Source organism: Mytilus trossulus, chromosome 3 (assembly GCF_036588685.1).
Source record: "Mytilus trossulus isolate FHL-02 chromosome 3, PNRI_Mtr1.1.1.hap1, whole genome shotgun sequence".
Taxonomy (NCBI): domain Eukaryota; kingdom Metazoa; phylum Mollusca; class Bivalvia; order Mytilida; family Mytilidae; genus Mytilus; species Mytilus trossulus.
This window is the reverse complement of record NC_086375.1, coordinates 57,329,350-57,351,671: the sequence shown is the minus strand read 5'-3', so window position 1 is coordinate 57,351,671 and position 22,322 is coordinate 57,329,350. Positions and strand designations below refer to the sequence as shown.

Sequence of the window (22,322 nt, the reverse complement as noted above, 5' to 3'; positions counted from 1 at the left end):
CAAATTAGACTTTTGACTTCAATTTCACGGTCCACTTAACATAGAAAAATGAAAGTGGGAGTTTCTGGTTAAAGTTTTTGGTCGAGGTAGTTTTTGATGAAATTGAAGTCCAATCAACTTGAAACTTACTACATATGTTCCCTATAGTATAATCTTTCTAATTGTAATGCCAAATTAGATTATTACCCAATTTCACGGTCCATGGAACATGCAAAAGGATAGTGTGAGTGGGGCATCCGTGTACTTTGGACACATTCTTGTTTTTCATGTATGCCCTCTTGGGAAACTGTCCTTAACTATATTATCCAAAACTTTTCCCGAACAGGTCTGTCGTTCCTTGATCAACCCTTGTTGTATAGTCGATGATCGTGATGGAAAGGGGTTTCAACACAGCGATGAACTTCCGTACTCGGAGACTTGCTTCATATATATATATACCAGAATCTTGTGTGTGTTTTAGTCTAGACGCCATCTAATTAACTATTGGTATTTCTCCGAAAACTGCCGACGGCCACATAACATGGTACAAAATAAACATACTAAACTTATATAAATAGATAGCGATCTCATGCAGTTGCATTTTGTATTTCTTTTTGATTTCATGTTATATGTAAAAAAAATAAGTTAATGATTGTGTAAACCTGTTTATGGATTAACTTTTGTAAATCGTATCAGCTAATCATATTATTTACCTTTGTTTCACTTGAATGTTGGCATCCTTTTCCTTTTAATAACTGAACACGCATAACCCATGCGTAATCGATCTTTAACCAAGGTGTTGAATTGAATGTCCCATGAATGCGGATTTAATGAGGTCGCGTTATTCACTTGTAAGTGAATAATTCATCCTCGATTTTTCGTTACTTAAATTGACAAAATCAGTGAACCATGCTGGCTGCCTTAAGCGAATTGTCATTTCACTATTTCACTTTCATTAATAATCGAATAAACAAAAAATCATATTTTTGAATTTATATTTTATATCTCCAAGGATTTGTATAGTTATATATATCGTAGCTAGTGCCCCTTTAAAGTATTGAACCGCCAAGGGTTCATTCATAATAATATATAGTTATCAAAAGTACCAGGATTATAATTTAATACGCCAGACGCGCGTTTCGTCTACATAAGACTCATCAGTGACGCTCAGATCAAAAAAGTTAAAAAGCCAAATAAATACGAAGTTGAAGAGCATTGAGGATCCAAAATTCCAAAAAGTTGTGCCAAATACGGCTAAGGTAATCTACTCCTGGGGTAAGAAAATCCTTAGTTTTTCGAAAAATTCAAAGTTTTGAAAACAGAAAAATTATAAAAATGACCATATAATTGATATGCATGTCAACACCGAAGTGCTGACTACTGGGCTGGTGATACCCTCGGGGACGAAACGTCCACCAGCAGTGAGATCGACCCAGTGGTGTAAATAGTTATCAAAAGTACCAGGATTATAATTTAATACGCCAGACGCGCGTTTCGTCTACATAAGACTCATCAGTGACGCTGAGATCAAAAAAGTTAAAAAGCCAAATAAATACGAAGTTGAAGAGCATTGAGGATATATATTATCTATGTAGAATCTATTTTCAATGTATGGGAACACATTTGTATAATATTTGCCTTTTGTCCTAAAAGCCCATTTGTTCAAATGTACATTCGATGGATGTAACATAGAATACTAGTATATTATATTCTTATCTTCAAATAGTTTAAAAGTGAAGACTCATCTCCTCCGGTTACGGGCTACGCCGGTTTACTGCAATCAAGTTAGATTCTATTCTTCTTTTTGACGGTAAATTTGGTATAGCTTCCGTTTAAAGTGAAAGTTGAAAATCTAATTTTACTTTCTTTTTTTCAAATTTTGGTAAATGGTGTATTTCAATCTGACATTATGAACTTAGAAGGTAAAGAAGCAAACACAATATTTTGCTACTCAAACATTGCACTCTAAAAAAAGTTAATAGACAATAGACAATATTTTATTCGCACAAACACATTTACATTAAATGGTTATGGCATACAAAATTAAGACAATAAACTTACAATAGTTAAATTGATTACAATTATATTAGAGTGACAGTGGTATTCACAGCAAAGAAGAAAAAAGGCTATAAATATCAACAGTTAACACATTATTAATGTTCATGAACAATTGAAAAAAGAACACAAACAAAAATTAGGTTGGCATTGCATATTAAAAGAAATACAAGTTATACAGATGTTCTTAATAAAAGACAATCATTAATATACTTTATGGTGATTTTTATAATGACTGGTAGACTGCTATTTAAAAGTACAGTCAAATGCTTAAGTGTTATAGTGGACTGCAATTTAATAAAATTGAAATTAAGATTTTTATGACTTCGCACAGTTGTTATCCTGCACATGTCATGCATTATCAGTTTATCAATATCAATGAAAATGAAATTGACCTCGGCGATAAGCATAGTTGTGATATGAACTGTTAACCTACTGACAATACAGGAATATGATGATTTGGTATGAACCGTATGATTGTCAATGAGACAACCCTCCACCAGAGACTAAATAACATAGACCTGCTAGTCTAAAAAATAATGGTCTTGCAAAGTCTATTTTATTTATTTTTTCTGTGGAAGGCATAACAGAAATAATTTAAAAAGCCTTGCAAGACGCCATAATTTTCAGGTTTGCATATGCATGATTTTGGTCTCCACATTGATTTTTCAACAAATTATACAAATACTTGGAGACAGTCCTTTGTCATGTTTATGAATTCTAGTCTCTAGGGCACTAATGTACATATTTGCAATTTTTGCTTACGTGATGCAATCGCCAAAAAAACAAACAACAACTCCTTAGTTGTATATAAGTTTATTTAATTACCTGAAATGAATTAATTGAACCTTGATGATGTGAAAATACTTTGTTAAATTAAAACAAGGCATGCAGACACAAAAATTTGAAAAAATAATAATTATATTAATCAAGACATTACGGGAATGCAGTTTAGAGGAATTCACTGTTTTTAGCCTTTGCATGTATCTGCTATCACATTTCTTGTTTTAAAGGATGTTATTATAATAAGCAAACCCTATAAAAAAAAAACTTGTCAATTGTTTTATTTTATACATCATCATGATCATTGTACATTTATAGTGTTAGTAATTTAAAAAGCAATGTCATTTTTATTTGATCTTGATGCATATAATAATTGTAATCTGTTTTCTTGCCAGATTCTGATAGTGATAGTGATAGTGACAATGAAAAACTTCAAGTCTATGATGGAGGCAATGGTGATGACATCGGTGCTGGAGAGCCAGCAGTCAAGAAGGCCAAGACATCCAGTCAATTGGATGGGTATACTGATTTTGCCAAAAGGATGATGGTATGAAAAATTATACTACGTTTGAGTTCTCAAAATACAGATTGAAGGAATTTTTCATGTCAAGTCCTTGTTAAGTTTTGTCTTTAAAGTCATGTGTAACTAAACTCCTGTCTTCTTTTCCTTCATTGTGACATCAACAATGCAGAATTATCACTAGATTTGTACTTACATAAGAGACACAAATACATTTGTAGTGACACATTTTTAAAGTTATATGCTGATAATATGAAATCCCGGGCACATTGACATGTTCTTCTTTTTTTGATTTTGATTTTACAGCTATTATAGTTCCATTGGCAGTTAACACAAAACAATAGATGTTGCACAGTTATATGTCAGTTTGAATAGGAAAATAGGGTTAAAGGTCTTTGATGGAGTTCAAGGCATTATCCAATTCAAGACTTTGGTATTCTGAAAAAATATCATAACAGATTTCTTAGATGTTTTATTGATCAATCTAGAGGCTTACAAGCCTTGACTATGTTGTATTGAAAAGAAAGTTGACAGACAGAAGTAAAATATATTGCATTCATGTATTTATTGTTTTCTCAATTATATGTGAAGAATTTTCTTTTGTTTATGATTTTTGTATCTGTATATACCATATAGGCAAAGATGGGTCACAAAAAAGGTTCTGGTTTGGGAAAGCGTGGCCAGGGTATTGTAGACATCATAGAGGCATCCAAGCAAAGAGGACGTAGAGGCTTAGGATTGACATTAAAAGGTTTAGAACCAGCTGATATTGATTGGGATTTTGAACAAGAAAAGGTAAGATTTATTCCATGTGAAATTTAATAGTGAGAAATCTTAATCTTGACATGAAATTAAAACTGCAGTGGTGGTCTAGACTTCATATTTTGGCAAGCAATATAATTAGTAGCAATTAATGTATGTCTATTTTTTGTTTATTTTGTTATTGTTATCTTAGGACTGAATTTTAGAAACCAGAAAAAAATACAAGTTAGCAGACACCAATATTCCTCTGTTAAAATGTGAAATCAAAGTTGTTCTCAAAATGAAAATGTTCTGGTCATTATTTTTGTGTGTGTGTGTGAATTCCTTTACCATTAAATGTTCTGTTTAAAGTATTTAAAATTCTACAAAATGATGAAAAAGATTCTTTTATATTTCTTATTCATTTCAGATAGTACAAGCAGAGACAGTAGAGTGGATACCATCTTGTACAGAGGAGACACCATCAATAGAAACTTTAAGAAGTTGGAAAAAGATAGGAAATGTAGGTATTTGTCCAATTTATTTACATAACAATTATTGTGATTACAATGCTTATTCCTCTGAGGTTAAATGTTACAACTTTTATTTTATAATTGTTAACTGTTTTTTTGCCCCATTTATGGGCATTATGTTTTCTGGTTTGTGCGTCTGTCCGTCTGTTTGTTCTTTCGTCCTTTTGTCAGTTTGTCCCACTTCAGGTTCAAGTTTTTGGTCGAGGTAGTTTTTTATTAAGTTGAAGTCCAATCAACTTGAAACTTGGTACACATGTTCCCTAGGATATGATCTTTCTAATTTTATTGCCAAATTAGAGATTTTCCCCCATTGTCACGGTCCACTAAACATAGAAAATGATAGTGCGGATAGGGCATCCATGTACTGGGACACATTCTTGTTTTTTATGTAAATAAGAGCTTTATTGCACAGGAGTTAAAAAATCCACTAGCCTGACGCCCGGGACTACAGCATTAAGGCCTCGGGCAACCAAATTTGTAACCCAATATGCCCGACGGACCAGTGAGAAAAAATTATTGGCGTTTCTAAAATAGAACGGGACAACTTCCCTCATCACTTTTCAATCTAACCCAATCAGATTCGACCACGTTATCAGAAGGTTAACATATTTTGTACAAGTTTTAAAATAGAACAAATAACTCTGAATGGATCCCGAACTTTCAATATCGATGTATCAGTACAGGCTTTTTATGAAACCTGATTGTACCTCCTTCTGAATAATTTATTGCAATATAAATGTGAATCCTTTTAGGCAGCAGAAACCTGACTTTTGTCAGATATAACTTTTGAAACATGTTATGGACGTCATTTTGTTATTGTTTATATACTGTAAAAAAGCCTCCAGAACCATGATCTAATCATGAACAGTCTCGGAAAACTTTAATAAAGACAACAGTAGTATACCGCTGTACAAAACTCAAAAATCCATGGACAAAAAACAAAATCGGGGTAAAAAGCTAAAACCGAGGGAAACGCATTAAATATAAAAGGAGAACAAGTACACAACACTAAAAATGTAACACACACAGAAACGGACTAAGCATCAGACAAAATCCCACGAGAAAAACAAATATAACATCCAAACCAAAAACATGAATTTGAGATAGACAAGTACCGTGACACGTATTGTCGCAATGTGAATTTACACTAAAAATAAAAGAAAACAAACGAAGCAACGTTAAAATGTAACGCACACTAAAACGAACAATATTATAACAATGGCCATCTTCCTGACTTGGTACAAGACATTTTAAAGGAAAAAATGGTGTGTTAAACCTGGTTTTGAGGCATGCCAAGCCTTACACTTTAATGGCAATGTTAAATATAACATTGAAATGACAACAATACAAATAAAAAGGAGAACATATTAGACAAAAAAAAAACACATGTTTAATAGATAACAAAAGGCAAGTCCAAGTGTTCCCGAGCATATTCCAAGATAGCCTCTATTGTATCAACCTACCTATTGCATTGATTGTGAACATGTTCTCGTCCTGATTATGCATAAAATATTTGCCACTGGACGTTAAGCAACCAACAATCAATCAATCGATGTTTAAAGAAATATTAATTTTTTTTACAAATACAATTTCAGTTCAGTTAAAAGGCCGTGCTTAGGTTGTAATCTATTAAAGGCCACAATTAGCTTACATGTAATAAATGTAAATATGGACATTACTGAACTTTGCTTATAAAACAATTATAGAAGATAAAAGCTATAGATGGTGATATTTATTCACATAAATATTAGTGGTTATAATTTTATAAACTGATAATCAATATGAGCATTACGTAATTAATCAGCTGATAATTCTTTTAAACAAACGTGATAATGTATCTGGTAAAAACCCTCCAGTACTTCAAGACTTATATCATGTCGGGATTTAAGCAACTCATTATTAAAGAATATTCAGTGAATATTCAATTATCAATTACTTATATATATATATCTCCTAATGCCAGTAATTGGATAGTTTTGAGTATTGAATTTGCACAAATCTACTGTAAAATTCATTGTTTTTGCAGCAAACTCTGAATTTGTGAGGCATACTAGGGCTAGCGGGTCAGTTTTGCTGGGCTAGTAGTTCTTCTAACAGGGCTAGTAAAATCATGCTACCAATTAGCCGTGGGCTAGTGAGATAATACAAAATTTCTTAACCCCTGTTGCAATGTATAAAAATTTCTCTTGAATTCAACTAAAGCGAGCTTTGTATGGCAATACATGTAATGTTTTAGGTCAAATTTTTTAAGCCCAGTTTAGCCGAAATAAGATTGTCAATGTCAATTTAAAGGGCAAGAATCAATCTCAATTTACTTCTTTACAAAATGAAATAGAAGAAAAATGATTTTAGTATCAAGACAGAACAATGTAAAAATGTCACATCCAATAAAACGCAGTCATAAAAGTAAATATATGAACTAATTAAAACTAATCATCTCATATATAAGGTTGTTTATGATATTAACTGTAACAAATCATTTTTTTGCCTGTAATAAAGAAGCCAATTCTACCAAAAGGGTTACCTATATAGTCGCATTATCTTATCCATAAACATATTGTGTGCAGTACATGATATTTGAAGAACATGCAATTTAATAGCCTTTCAATTCTATTAGGTCCCTTTTTATATATACTATTTAAAATGTCATATTAGACCAAAAGAAAAAGGTTTGGACAAAAGAATTTACAAGAAATAAATGTTTTAAATATTTTCCAATCAGAAAACGATAAATCTTCATGATAACTTGATAATTTATATTTCAGAAAAAGAGAACAATAGGTGATGAGACCCAATTTTGTGATGAGAAGATTTTACAGATGGTTCTTAGTAGTAAGGTGACAATTTTTTTGAACTTTGAAGAATTTTTATAGCCACCTTTTATAGGTGAGGGCAATGTATTTTCTTTCCTGTGCATCTGTCCAATATTCTATCTGACTGTCTGTCAGTAATGAGGGCTACCCAAACAAGAAAACTATTCTTCAGTACTATAACGCATTAAGTAAAATTGATATTTTTAGTTTTTAAAATATTGTGTTATTTACTTAATAGAATAAAACATTTTGAGAGCTTATGTTTTGTAATTGCAAGTTATGTACTAGCTATACACATTATATTTCAAGAAAGTTGGAAACTATTGTGAGGTAAAATATGTTTTTGCTCAAATCATAATTTTGAGAGTAAGATTTAATAAACAGTTTAAGCATACCTAATGCAAATCAGATTTGATAGATTAGCTATACAAATTAAATGATTACCTATATTTTAGAGTATATTTGATAACTTGGAACCAGAAGAAATGAGAAGAGCTAGAACCAGATCAAATCCATATGAAACAATAAGAGGTGCATTTTTCCTGAACAGGTATATCTTTAATTTTCTTAGCCAGGTTTTTTTTATGCCCCACCTATGATAGTAGATGGGCATTATGTTTTCTGGTCTGTTTGTCCGTCCGTTCGTCTGTCCGTTTGTCTGTCTGTCCCACCTCAGGTTAAAGTTTTTGGTCAAGGTAGTTTTTGATGAAGTTGAAGTCCAATCGACTTCAAACTTAGTACACATGTTGCCTATGATATGATCTTTCTAATTTTAATGCAAAATTAGAGATTTTATCCCAATTTCACGGTCCACTGAACATAGAAAATGATTATGTGAGTGGGGCATTTGTGTACTGAGGACACATTCTTGTTTTAAAGGAAATCATTATTGATTTAGGTTTGTACACCATGAGGGCAACATCTAGTTTTTGTGGAATAAATCTTTAACCATTCAAAAAGAGATACTTTAAATATGACCTTATGACCAACAGCTGAGCTAGTATTTCTTATATACACGTGTACCAGACTATCACTGTTTGTAACTCAAAGCCTGATGGTTAAATGCAGGGGATTTTTTTTGTCTAGTCACTTTTGTGTAGTATGAAATTCCTTGTAATAAGTATAGCTACTTTTATAATAGCTAATAATCATAATTGTTGCATAAATGTGGTACCATTGTAGAAAACAGTCAGATTATTTTAGATTGCCTAGTGCATATAGTAGAGTGACAAAAATCTTCATTACTATATTCCCGTCAGATAATAATGATTACTGAGCAAGATTTCTCTTGAAATTCTTGGTTAGAATAGAAAAAAGAAGAAAAGGAGCAATAACAAAAATTAATAGTGTTTATATGGTGAAGTTTATATGTATATAGGAGCACATATATATGCTGAATAATATTTGATCTCTGTTTCTCATTGTTAACTATGGACTACTTTTTTATCCAGAGCAGCTATGAAGATGGCCAACATGGATGCCATATTAGACTTCATGTTTACAAAACCATTAGATGTTGATGGAGTAAGTCAGTTTTACTATAATGTTATTGTCTTGATTCATTTTCCTCATAAAATATTTACTTTTAAAATAGGGGAAGAAATAGGAAATATATACTGATTATGACAGACAATGTATTGAACTGATAAAATCTGGTAACTTGAAGAAGTGAATTGTTTTTTTAAAATCATTGCAATGAAGATTTTCTTGCTGATACAGTCTCTTATAAGAAAGTACTTGTTTACTTTAAATACTCATTACTGTCTTTATGCACATTACATGTAACAACATAAATTTCAAATTTTATACAGATTTATGATACATCATCACAAAATTAAAACATGTGCTGTTTAATTGTTTTAGAAACCATTGATGAATCCTTCTGAACTGTTATATTTTTCTGATATTTGTGCTGGTCCTGGTGGATTCAGTGAATATGTGCTGTGGAGGAGTAAAGCTGAAGCAAAAGGATTTGGAATGACATTGAGAGGACCATGTGACTTTAAATTGGAGGATTTCTTTGCAGGTCCTGCAGAAATGTTTGAACCATATTATGGTAAGGACTTAATGTTTTCGACATAATAGAATCATATTCAAAACAGTGTGGTCATGGCCATTGATTGACGACCTAAATTATCCCATTGACTGGGACAGATTAGGTGAACGTTTGTCAGTAACAATCACTGCTCACTATGTACTTGTTAAAAACATTGAATCTGTGGGGTCACCAAAGGTTCTCAACACCTAAATAAAGCAATTCGAAAAACGAATCCGGAATAATACGATGTGTTGATTTATATCAATAATATAAATCAAAACATAAAGGTTATTCCTGAATAATTTTTCGAATTATTTTATTATTAAAGGGGTTAAGAACCTTTGGTGACCCCACAGTTCAAATTTTACAATAAGTAAGAAGTGAGCAATGGTCGTTACAGACAAATGTTCACCTAATCTGTCCCAGTCAATGGGATAATTTAGGTTGTCAATCAATGGCCAGGACCACACTGTTTTGAATATGATTCTATCTCTGAAAGAGGTAAGTCATGTTAACATGATGAACATGTGTATTTCATTTTATCTGATTATAGCATCTATAAGTAAGTGTAAAATGAAAACAATAAAGTGAATTTTGCTCCTATGCTGAGTGAAATATAAAACCTATTTTCTTTTTGTTTACTACTCCCTATTGAAAAGTGAAAAATTTGCTTCAAAATTTAGTTTTTATCAAAGAATTACAAATTTAGTGAAACATAATTTGTAATGGGATATCAAAGATATAATGATTAAAAATGCTTTTCCAAATTGATTTCCTGTGTCAAAAATATCCATACGGCCAACATTTTGAAATGGCTGCCAAAATATAAAAGAAAATTCCAATGTTTATACTTTAACTTAACTTGAAACTAATATAGAATATTTTGTGAATTATTTCCTTGTGTCGAAATTTATAAAAGTCAATGTTTCCTTGAAATGTATATACATCATTTTTCCATCAGTATATTTTTTTTTAGTTTTTGTGTCTCATGCAAAAAGGTGGAAGCTGAACTTCCCAACAAGTAAGCCTTTTTGGGTTTTTTTATTTAATGTTTTTACATTCTGAAATATTTTGATAAAAGTTATACTAAAATTGGTTTGTCTTACAGGAGTTGGAGGTGCAGAAGGAGATGGTGACATATTTAACCCAGATAATCAAGCAGCTTTCATACAATTTGTGAAAGAAAATACTGATGGAAAAGGTGTACATTTTGTAATGGCAGATGGGGTAAGAATAAGTTAAATAATGGTTATCTTATCAATACAGAACAAAAATAGTTTGCTGTAAATTTGCCAGGTTATTATTTCTCTTTGGTCATTATTAAAAATTTTATAATGTGTTGCTACTGAGAAATCATTATTTTTATTCAAATATTGATACTATTTGACCGGATGTGAAATCATACAATTACCGGTAAATTTTAATGCAGTTGCATCACTGGCAAAATTTAAATTTACATTATTTGTTAATTACAGGGATTTTCAGTGGAGGGGCAAGAGAATATTCAAGAAATTTTATCTAAGCAGTTGTATCTTTGCCAGTTTCTGGTGGCCATTTCTATTTTAAGGACAGGTAGGTATAATGTAGGCCAGACAAACATAATTATCAATTACTGTGGATTCATTATTATTCGTTGGATACCAATTTTCGTGGATTTCGTGGGCACAGTCAAACCACCAAATTAAATATTCAACGAATGATAATTTTTCTATAGGTTTGTATGCAGACTTCAGCAAAACCACGAAATTAAATATCCACGAAAATGCAAGTTTTTCTTAATACACAAAAATTGGTACCCACGAAAATAAATGAATCCACAGTATTAATGATAATCATTGCATTGTTTTGTAAATTGAGAGATAAAAGTAGATTTGTAATAGGGAAAAATTTACAAAAATGTTGAATGAGTAAATGTAAATATAGCAGACACCTTGCTTATTTCAGAAATACAACATAACCTAGTAAATTTTCAGAACTAGCACTTTTTTGTGGCAGAACTTCAACTTTGAGTATTCAGACGCAAACAACAATTTTGCACATTAAAAAAGGTCTGAAAAAAGATGTAAGATAGATCATTGTGAAGGGTAATGTTTACAAAACACAATGACAATACAGGTATATAGAACTTAATTCCCCTTTATATTGAACTGAAATAGGATGATTCTTCACCTTTGTGAGGAAGTAGGGAGACTGTTACATTGTTTATTGATACACAACTTTTTTTTCAGGTGGTCATTTTGTATGCAAGCTGTTTGATTTATTCACACCATTTAGCATAGGTCTTTGTTACTTAATGTACAGAATATTTAACAAAATCTCCATTATAAAACCTGTAACCAGTAGACCAGCAAATTCTGAAAGGTAAATAATCACACTTTATTTATCATTATCTTAAAGAAGAGTTCACTCAGCATATAATTACTGTAATCACTAAGTATATTTCATAACTCAATCAATACTTAAATGTTTCTGTAAAGTTCCTTGTCAACAGTATCAAGGAAATAATAAAACAAATACCCAGCCCTCAAATATTGTATCAACTGAAACTCTTTAAACATGTGCAGCTTGGTTGGAAATGCCATAAAGATAAGTTCTCAACCAATCCTTCCTGTTGATTACTACATGTTAGTCAAGATATGGAACTATATTTGTGATATCCTTTATTTGAAGATCAGCAGGATAATTCGGTCAACATAGTCACCAAAATTTGCAGCATTACTTTATTATATATTTTAGATTTTTATGATAACTTTATGCTTACCCTTCCGGAGCACCTGCGATCACCCCTAGTTTTTGATGGGGTTTGTGTTGTTTATTCTTTAGTTTTCTATGTTTTGTCATGTGTACTATTGTTTGTCTTTTTGTCTTTTTCACTTTTAGCCATGGCATTGTCAGTTTTTTTTAGATTTATGAGTTTGACTGTCCCTTTGGTATCTTTCGTCCCTCTTTTATGTAGGATTTATAAATACTAATAGATTTTTGTTTCTCTCTTTCAGATATATAGTGTGTAAAAATTTATCAAGTGATATGGACACTGTACGACAATATTTCCATGAGATAAATCTTGAATTGAATAAACTTTTAGTGTCAACATCTTCGCAGGATATCAATGAGATAGTGCCGTATGATATATTAGAAGAAAGTGAACATTTCTTTACATACATGTTTAATTCTAACAATACGTAAGTCTTATTTGTAGTCAACTTATGTTTATTATTCTTCTGTAAAAGGTATGAAAGCTTGTATAGTATATGTATCGTTACAATGATAAGATATGAAAACTCACAGGAGAAACTCAGAGAAAATTCTATGAAAAGAATCAAGAAATTTTGAAAAATTAACATGTGATAGACTAGTTTTACCTACCACATATTTATGTTTTAGAAAAGCCAGGAACATTATCAGTGGTTGACTTTGTGTCATCTTAATATTTTTTTTACTGGAAAATTTAGAATTGACAAAAGATATTGATAGTCTTGTTTAATTTTATGATGAACCCTTTTAGGACTTGGGCAATTTGAGTTTTAGCTTATTTGTATAGACACTGGTTATTTGTTGAAAAGGGAATGTTGACCCTTTTTTCTTTTTTTTTTTAATGTTGTTGGCTTACTGTTCCATTGATAAACACCCCATTCCATTTTTATTCTACTTAGATTTACATTTAAATCACCTAGTCCTTGCTTGCAAAAAGACAAATGATTTTCTTTTGTCAGGTTAGGAAAGATGCAGATTGCTGGATTAAAGAAAATACAAGCATTTACTCAAAATACGTAAGTAATTTTCATTCTGTTATATTATATATAATACAAGCACAAGAATCTACTTAATATATTTATTTCCCCATTTATTGTTTGTTTAGTTTAATAACCACTAACCAGAAATATGTATGTAAATAGATTTCATGTTTCTTGAGTTGTGGTCAGAGTCTCCAACTCAGGGTTCTCACTAAGGGTTTTTGTAGGTGAGTCCAGGGACTCATCATTTTTGGCAATGGTGAGGCCAACAGCAAGGAGAAGATATTTTATTGCAATGTTATGTAATATTTAAGTCTCCATGGCCTAACAAAGCAATGAAATGGCATTAAATTCAGATTACTTTTTAACTTTTGCTATAAAATGATGATATTTGTGTTTAACTGTGTTGAGTTTATACAAAATATTTCAATCTTGATGCATCTGTGGACTTACAAGTTTTGAAAATGGTGAGTCCAGACAGATTTTGATGAGTCTAGGACTCATGGACTTTCCTTAGTGAGAATCCTGCTGAGTTGAACTTCTAGTTAATTTGATTCAAATCTATAATGGGCCCCAAATTTAAGATGTTTTCAATGTAAAATATTGTTTACTACATAAATTATTTGATATTGATTTATTTATATTTAGGGAATTATATGAAGCTAGACAATCAGAAACTAGAACTGAATGTCTTGTAAAGTGGCAGGTAAGAATTTATCAGTTTATTTCCAAAATTTTTGAGAGATTTAATATTTATTTCACATTGAGATATAGCAATTGTTTTACATTAAGGAATTACTTGTTTCCAATTGAAGTTATATCTAATGAAAAAATATTTTATTCCTTTTATTCCCCAATCTTTTCCCCATCGCTAATCATGTAAAGTTGTGTCTTGATAGGTCATGTATTTTGTGGACATAATAAAAGCAGAGAGCCAATTTTGTGTAAATAATCAGTTTTTGTCATGGTTGATGAGTGATATTGTAATTTTTTTCACAATTGAAAACACATTTTTATTTTAAAACCATACTTTCAATTGTACTTTATGTAAGACCCCCCTAATTCATGACATTTTATGAGTATTTTGATTCGTAGGTACCAGATGAAGTGAGAACAGCTCCATCTAAACAGCCACCAGGAAATGCATTTTTAGATTTAGTTGAGGTTAGTTCATTTGCTTGAACAGTCCTTTTTCCAGCATTTACTGAAAATATTCAATTGTTGTCTCCCTTTACTTAAGTTCAGGATGGATATAATCATTACTTATGCACAAATAGATATGTAATAATTATTATGAATAGAAACAAAATTCTGAGCTTATAAGGTGCATTTATCTTATATTTATATGTAAAACTTTGAATAACAATCAGCATGAAAATGGACGAAGAAAAATGAACGAACACTTTCTATGAAAAAACCTTTACCCCCTCTTAGATAAGGAAAAAATGTGTGCATCAATATACAAATGATAAATGATCTAGAATAGACAACATTTGAGAAACAAGAAAATATGAAATGCTGTTTTTGAAATCTCCTGCAGTAGGGATTTTTAGATCATATGTACTTTTGAGATTAACTTTAGTAATGATTTTACTTATACTTCAGACAGAAAATACAGACTACATTACAAATGATATAGACAAACTTTCACCAACAGATCTACATAACATAAAAAGTCCATTTGATTATCGCTGTTATGTGATAGGGAATGTTGAGAGAAAGAGATTGTATATGCTAGGCTGTGGAGTAAGTTTATGATTACGAATACAATTATATATTACCTTTATCCTTCATGCTACTTCTGTGGTTAAAGAAGCATTTCATTGAATTGATTTCCTCTTTTGTTAAGTTTCTTTTTTTTGTTCAAACTTTATTTCTTATTTTGGCTTTTCAGATATCTCAATGCTATTACAGGATACTCTAAGAATACTCTTCAAACTAATTTCAACATATTACCCTTACATCCTCAATGATGCCTTGAAATCAATTCAGGTGGATGATGGCCATGTGCAATTTCTATAATGTCATAGAGATGCTCAATCCAGTTAAATCCGGTAGAAAAAGTGTTTATGAAAACCAGCACTGAAAACAGTTCTTATCTGGTATTTCAAGTTTCCTTTAGCAGTTTTGATCTTGATACAATAGATTTAGAAAAAACTTCATATAATTGTAGTAGGTGATTTTCAATGCTAAGAAATAACACCAATGAGAGCTAAAGGTTCTGATGCTTTATTGTAGCAGTTTGTTTCTTTCTGAGAAATTGTGTGAACAACAAAGAAGATGTTAGATAATTTGTGGGTTTATCCATTGTTATCTGTTGACTGCTTGTTTGGGAGAAATTAGTTGAAGACCTGTCCAGAGGCAGATTTACGGGGGAGGGGGGCCCAGGCCCCCTTTTTGGGAAAACAATTGGTTGCTTATAAAGAGAATCACTGAAGCGTGACTCTTAGGCAGTCAGTGGGCCCCCACTTATAAAATTTCTGGATCTGCCAGTGCTGTCCTTATTTTGTTTTGAAAATGCAATTGTACTGTTAAAAACAAATTGTGCAGAGTTTGAAGTTGTGTAATCACTTCTTAAAAAATAAAGTCCTTATACATCTGATAATTAAGGAGAGGGAGGAGTTAAACCTTGATATAATTATTTTCCACTTGTGATTTGATAAATGTTTAATATTGTGGATTTTTTTTTATTGATTATTTTACTTTTTATTTCAGAGGTCACATGTGTATAAGTGGGATGGTCGAGGTAAATGGAAAAAACTAGATGAGGACAATATACATGTGGAATTACCAGCTAAAACTTTAATTGAAGTAGAGTTTGTTCAGGAGCTTAAAGGAGAGGTATAATTAAAACATTGAACAATTTTTTTAATGTTTGGATTGCTTAAATAATTTAAGTCATCAACCAAATAAAAAAAAAAATTACTCATGCTTTCAGTATTTCACTTTTGGTTGTCTTTAACCTATGAAATTTTTTAAATGCATTACTATTGCAAAGAAAGAAGCATCCTGTATTTAATACATTTAATATAATATATAATAAGTTTCAGTGGTATAAAGCTGCCTTCAGAGTACTGATAAAAAAGTTTGATTAAAGTTGTTGTCTTGTTTGACTGAAATCATACACTTAAAAACCAAAGGACAGGTACATTTTTATGTAAGCAGTCATATGAAATATGGAAAAATCCATGAAGAATAACCTTTAATTAACTGCATTGTGAATTATTATTAGTCAAAAGAAAACATTTTTACATGACATTTGGCATAAATATGATACTATATATGATTTTGGAAGTATGAAATACCGTCTGATGATCTCTGAATACTACATCATTGGCTATTGTAATGAAAATTGATGTTTCAATTTATTTTCCATCTGATTTTGTTTAATGTAGAATATTAAAAAACTCACAACTGCTTCATGTTGCTTCTTGTTGATTGTGCAGAATATAAAGTATGGTATACAAAATCAAATTTTTATATTATTAGGGCATGGGACAGAAAAGGTTGATGACAGTCCATGTTTTAGATGCTTTATTTTTATATGGTAATGATGTTAGAAAACTTCATTTTACTGACAGGTAAGTTATTGTCTCATCTACAACTAAAGTCTCATTATGTAAGACATAGAGATGCTAGTTAAGCATTGCTAATTGTCCTTGACCTAATTTTCATGGTTCTGTATCTTGCTTAAAATAAATGTATTGTCTTGTTTAGAATGATTGTCTCCATTTATTTTGACATAAACAACCATGCAAGGTAAATATGTCTATGTAAACGACTTTCTTTTTCATGCACATTCCTATTGATTTCCTATATAACAAAGCTTATTTTACTACATTGCAATAAGAAATGATTGTTTAATTGCATTGTTTACGCCAATTGACCTCATAAAAACTACTAAATACTGGTGTAATGTTCTCCTGACCTTGACCTCATTTCATGGATCAGTGATAAATGCAAAATAGTTTGTGATATTATTGCTTAAGGTAACTGAAAATGGATACTTTAAGTATCCATTTTCAGTTACCCTAAGCAATAGCTAATCTATATTTATTGTCTAAAATGATAGTAAGTTGTACATGTTGGTCTGGCAGTGTTCATCTTCTTTGAATGATTCATCAAAAATAAGTCAAATACTTTAACAAGACAATATATTTATGACACTTGCTTGAGTTATAGTTTTTGCCCTTTTACTTCGGGTTCTGCACTTTGAGCATTTAATTACAAATAGATTTTTCAAAAGTTATCTGTCTATCTATTTTTTCTTATGAAATTTTATGAAAAGAATGTGTATTTTACAAATAGTTGCATTAAGACAATGCATTATTTTTTATGTGAAATATGTCATTTTGACAGGATGGAGAAATTGAAAAAGTTTGTAAAGTCTGTGACTAAGAAAACCAGACCTAATTTGACACCTATTATTGCTCCTAATGTCTACAGGTTAGAGCAGATAGGACAGATATTTGAAAGGTAAGATTTATATTTTGAAACTTTTACAGTTATTTTGTTCTTTTATAATATGAAATTGGCATTTGATGGGTACCAGTATTTTCATTAGTAGCAGGCAATTTCAAAATGGTTCATAGTCTTTGCAAATTATAGTTACTTTTTTATACCCCTTAAAGGACCAGGTTATGTATTCATAAAACTTTACCAAAACATAATTTGAATATTTTAGATTAGAATTTAAAAGAGTGAAAGGTTCAGGCCAACCTCGTTTGTGTTATTTTCCCCCAGATAGGCCTGATGAAAGATGTTTTCTTCCTACTGGCGTTTGTATTATAAAGACTGTAAAAGGTAGGTATTCCGTAAAGAAAAAACATTTTACATTAGTTAAATACCATCATTGACAAGTCTTTTTTTGTTTGTTTTTTTTTAAATATTTATTTTCTGATAAACCACTTTTTGTGCATGTGAGTTAATCTAATCTATTGGTTTAAGGACATTGTCTGTTGTCATTGTAAACTTAAATAAAGAAACTGCTTGCCAACATCACACTAAACTTATCAACAATCATCTAAGAACCATTAATGAAAATAATGTCCATAAGCCCTGTTTGTTAGTCAAGTACAGAGCAGAGTCCATACTAACTAATTAGTTTATGTATAATCATGCATAATTCTGATCCTAATGAAATATTTGTTGTAATTCAAGAGAATACTTAAAATATTTGGGATTTTTATTTTAGAACCCTGGACAATTGCCTTGAGTAAATCAGCAAATAGGAAATATTTTTACAACACATCATCCAGGTCATCTACATTTGAAGCACCTCCAGATAGTGTAGCATCCGCTAGGTTAGTATTAAAGTTAAACTTTATCTGTAATTAAGAAATAAGACATGAAATAATTCAGTCATCTCTCACTTAAAATCAACATAGACAGAAAACTAGTATTAAGTAGGCTTATGGTAGTATGTTGCCTCAAGTGGCAGTGATGTATGGCAAGTAAATTTTGTTTTTGATGCTTTTCTCCTCTTAGCACTAGACCTCTAGGAGTAAGAGCAAAGACTGATTGCCACATATCAAGACTAAAATGTCATTGCAGGGTGACATCTCTTCCTGCAAACTGTAACTCTGTGAACTAGTATGATAAAAAAAATAGCTAAGCTTGTTGGTCAAATACAAATCAGAGTTCATACTTACTCTAGATAATTGGTTTTTGTCCAATATAGATAAGAAGATGTATGTAATGTTTGCCACTGAACATGAACAACCAATCTATCCATCCTTTCTACTGCTTGACAGAAAAGAGTCATACTTCGATGGATGAGGTAGTATATAGGCAACAATGATATTTTGATGGTTTCAGTAAGTGTTAAACAGCTGATGATTAACCACAATTAAATTATTAACAAATACTGGTACTCTTATAATTTCTGATTTGAAAAATGGTGGTTTTCAGGTTTTACAGTATACTTTACAAAATTTATTCATTTCTTGCAGAGAATGTAAGCTGAACAGTTATAGATGGGACTTTGAAATGGGAGTCAAGATTCATCCAAATCAAACATTTGAACCAGACAATACTAAGATTTCATTGACTGACATGTTAAGCCACATACAGAAAATAATGCCACATTGAAATTCTCTGACAGATATTTGAAATTCAGTTTGATCGTATGAAGGGTGAAGAAATATTTATTTGTAATGCGAGAATACCCAACGTGTTCAATGTTTATATTTTAAAGTTCTGAATGCTGTAGTTATGATCATGCTCAAGGTCATACTGTTTTGCTGACCTTTACCATGAGGGCCTGCCTAAAGATGCATCCATAGAATGAGGGTACTAGTAAACGGCACTTTGATTTTTTTTTTATATCTTATGAAAAGATGCTCACAGTTTGAAAAATCAAATTCAATGCAGGAAACCATAGTTCCATAAATCGTTGCATTTACCAAAAGACATATTTTACATGCTCTGACCATCAGAAAGTGTTAAAAATATTTGATCTTCATTTAATAATCAAGTCATTTGTTATATTAAATCATGCATTGGTATTGTTCTCTGAAGCGTATCAATTTCATTCATACTCATATCATGTATATCATATTATGTAAATATAGGGTTTTTTTCTCATCAAAAGCATACTTTTAAACTTTTTTACTTTTTTTTCACCAGTATAAGAAAATTACACATCTTCTTGGAATCACTGCATCCGTCCATTTATTTGTATGTTCATTTATCTGGCAATTTGACACTTTGTCCCACAAATATTTTTGTCACACTTTTCTCAGAAAATTTGTGCAACAGAATGAATACACCATTAAAGTTGAATATTCAGCCATACAAAAATGCATAATGCTTATAATTGTTCATGAATTGGCTGTGATGTAATTTTTTCCCCCTAGATACCCACTTTTCTTTTACACTTTCAAATGCAAACAGTCAAGTAATGTGAAATCAGAAATTATTGCAAGGATTTATTAATGCGATACTGACATGGCAGGACCAACCAAAATTTATAATTGATTATTCAATATTGTGATATCAGGAAAAATTGCAGGCATGATACAGATATATGTATCAAATTCTACCATGCTATTGTTAATTTTTGCTAATCTTTAATAGTCACAGTTTTCGCGTAAATGAAACCTGTAAATAATTTCTGAATATACAGTACCAGTTTCATTCCATGCAGTTACCTTGAAAGGGGGTATAAGTTTGTTGATTGTTGATATACATTGTTAATGTTATAAATCAAAAGCTCCCTCAAATCTGCCTTTTGACCAACCATCACCAACCTAATTTCAATGCATGCTGTCACAGTTCAATGTATTACTTCAAGTTTAATTGGTTTTAAAAATCAAGTGACTTTTTTTACTTTTATTTACAATGTCACCCAGAACCAGATTTGACATGACAAAGTTTTACCTCTCCATGATAAAAGTTCATAGTATACTTATAGCATATGAAAGGGTCATGTGGTGAACCTATTTCAGATTAAAGTTCTGTCTCATTGTCAATCAGGGGGCATCTGTAACTCTAAGTAGCTTAACTACTGGTCCACTAGCCAGTTAACCTGTGAACTGATAAAAGTCAGCAACTTCCATAGAAAATGATATATCCTGTAGTTAGAAATTAGTTAAATATCATGAGCAAATACTATAAAATTCAGAATAGATTAAAAAGTCATATGAATATAAAACAATTGTTGACTTTTGTTATCAGTTGATACATTGGTTTAAATCATCAAAGTCAATACTTGTGTAATATTTGATAAAATTTGCATGTTGTGATTAGATAAAATAATTAGATCATTTGTTGAATATGATTTATGTTTTTAGATAAAAAGACTATCCAGTATGAAAAACCCAACATATTTCATATATGAAAACACTTCTAACTTTCAAAATATTGATGATAAAATGATATGTTATTTTATGATAAAGGGTGTCTGAAATAAAATGATATGGAAATCTATGTGCATTAATATTTGATAATTATAAGTTTGATGGTGAATTAATAAGTTGCATAGATTTCATGTGAATGACTTGGTTGTCTGACAAAGCAAGAGTTTATGGAGACCCTGAATAAATCAGAAAATGGTCAGGGATAGCTGTCAAACACAGTTGAATCTAGTTTTAAAATATGTGCAAGTTTGCACATCCTCAGTACTGAATGAAATATAAAGTAATATTTTTTGGTATATATAACTGAAATGTGGTAGCAGATACAAATGAAAATGTACAGCTAATGCATTGTGATAAGCAGTATTTGCACTAATATGAATATAATGTTCATGAATCTTCAATCATAAAACATATTACTGTAATGATCCTACAGTTCTGTTACTTGTTGTTTGTTGTAATGGCTTTTTAGATAATAAAAAAAATAACTAATTGATCTGTATATTTTATTTCCTTTATTTTTTGGAATAGCATCCAAAAGAATACTTTTAAAATGGAAGCTCATTCCTTTAAAATCATATTCTTAATCAGAAACATAAACTTTGTGATTTATTTCAAGTCTATGTTGATGCATTTTTGCTTTCTCTTATTAGTAGAATGTATGATTATTTTATAATGGTACTTGAAAGTCCACAGTTCTTTATTGATATAGCTTTTGGGAAGAAGTGTTATGTTTAGGTAAAAATTCAGAAACAAGACTTGTCATGTAATTTCTATTTCAACCACTTTATTTGGAAGTAATTTACTATTTTCTACATTTGAAAATGCCTGTACCCATTTTGCTATTTGATTTTGCCATGTGATTATGAACTTTCTTAATTGATTTTCATCTTAAGTTCAGTATTTTTGTGATTTTACTTTTTACACCCAATACACATAGAGTTATTCCGTTTGATTGAAATTGTTCACTCACAATTTAGGCAGGAGACAATATTTATATGCACAAGTTTATTTCAACGTCTGTATTAGTATAACAAAATACCAATTACAGGATAACAAATAATAAATGTTGGAAAATGTAAATTGAGTTAAGAAAGTGAAACTAATTTAAAGCACACCAACATGTTCCTCTTAAAGATTTTTTTCACTGGATACACAAATAACATCTTCTATTTCCCCCGTTATTTCCAGTCTATTTTTCACAAAATTATAACCCAACTTCGTTCTGTTCATTCATTGTCAATCTATGGTATACTTTCCACAGCCATAT

The 22,322-nt window shown here is 30.8% G+C and overlaps 1 protein-coding gene across 1 annotated transcript; it reads left to right on the top strand.

Annotated features, from left to right (window-relative positions):
* Window positions 1–1,788: 1,788 nt before the first annotated feature.
* On the top strand, window positions 1,789–21,531 carry LOC134711948 (cap-specific mRNA (nucleoside-2'-O-)-methyltransferase 1-like). Its single transcript, XM_063572972.1, has 22 exons — window positions 1,789–1,901; window positions 3,213–3,364; window positions 3,974–4,132; window positions 4,509–4,601; window positions 7,377–7,448; window positions 7,880–7,974; window positions 8,876–8,948; window positions 9,288–9,480; window positions 10,571–10,689; window positions 10,938–11,034; window positions 11,691–11,823; window positions 12,459–12,644; window positions 13,176–13,232; window positions 13,845–13,902; window positions 14,292–14,360; window positions 14,802–14,942; window positions 15,912–16,037; window positions 16,686–16,777; window positions 17,556–17,672; window positions 17,881–17,999; window positions 18,391–18,499; window positions 19,148–21,531. Exons 1-22 carry the CDS (start codon window positions 1,889–1,891, stop codon window positions 19,284–19,286), a joined length of 2,412 nt encoding a protein of 803 aa, XP_063429042.1. The 5' UTR covers window positions 1,789–1,888; the 3' UTR covers window positions 19,287–21,531.
* Window positions 21,532–22,322: the final 791 nt, after the last annotated feature.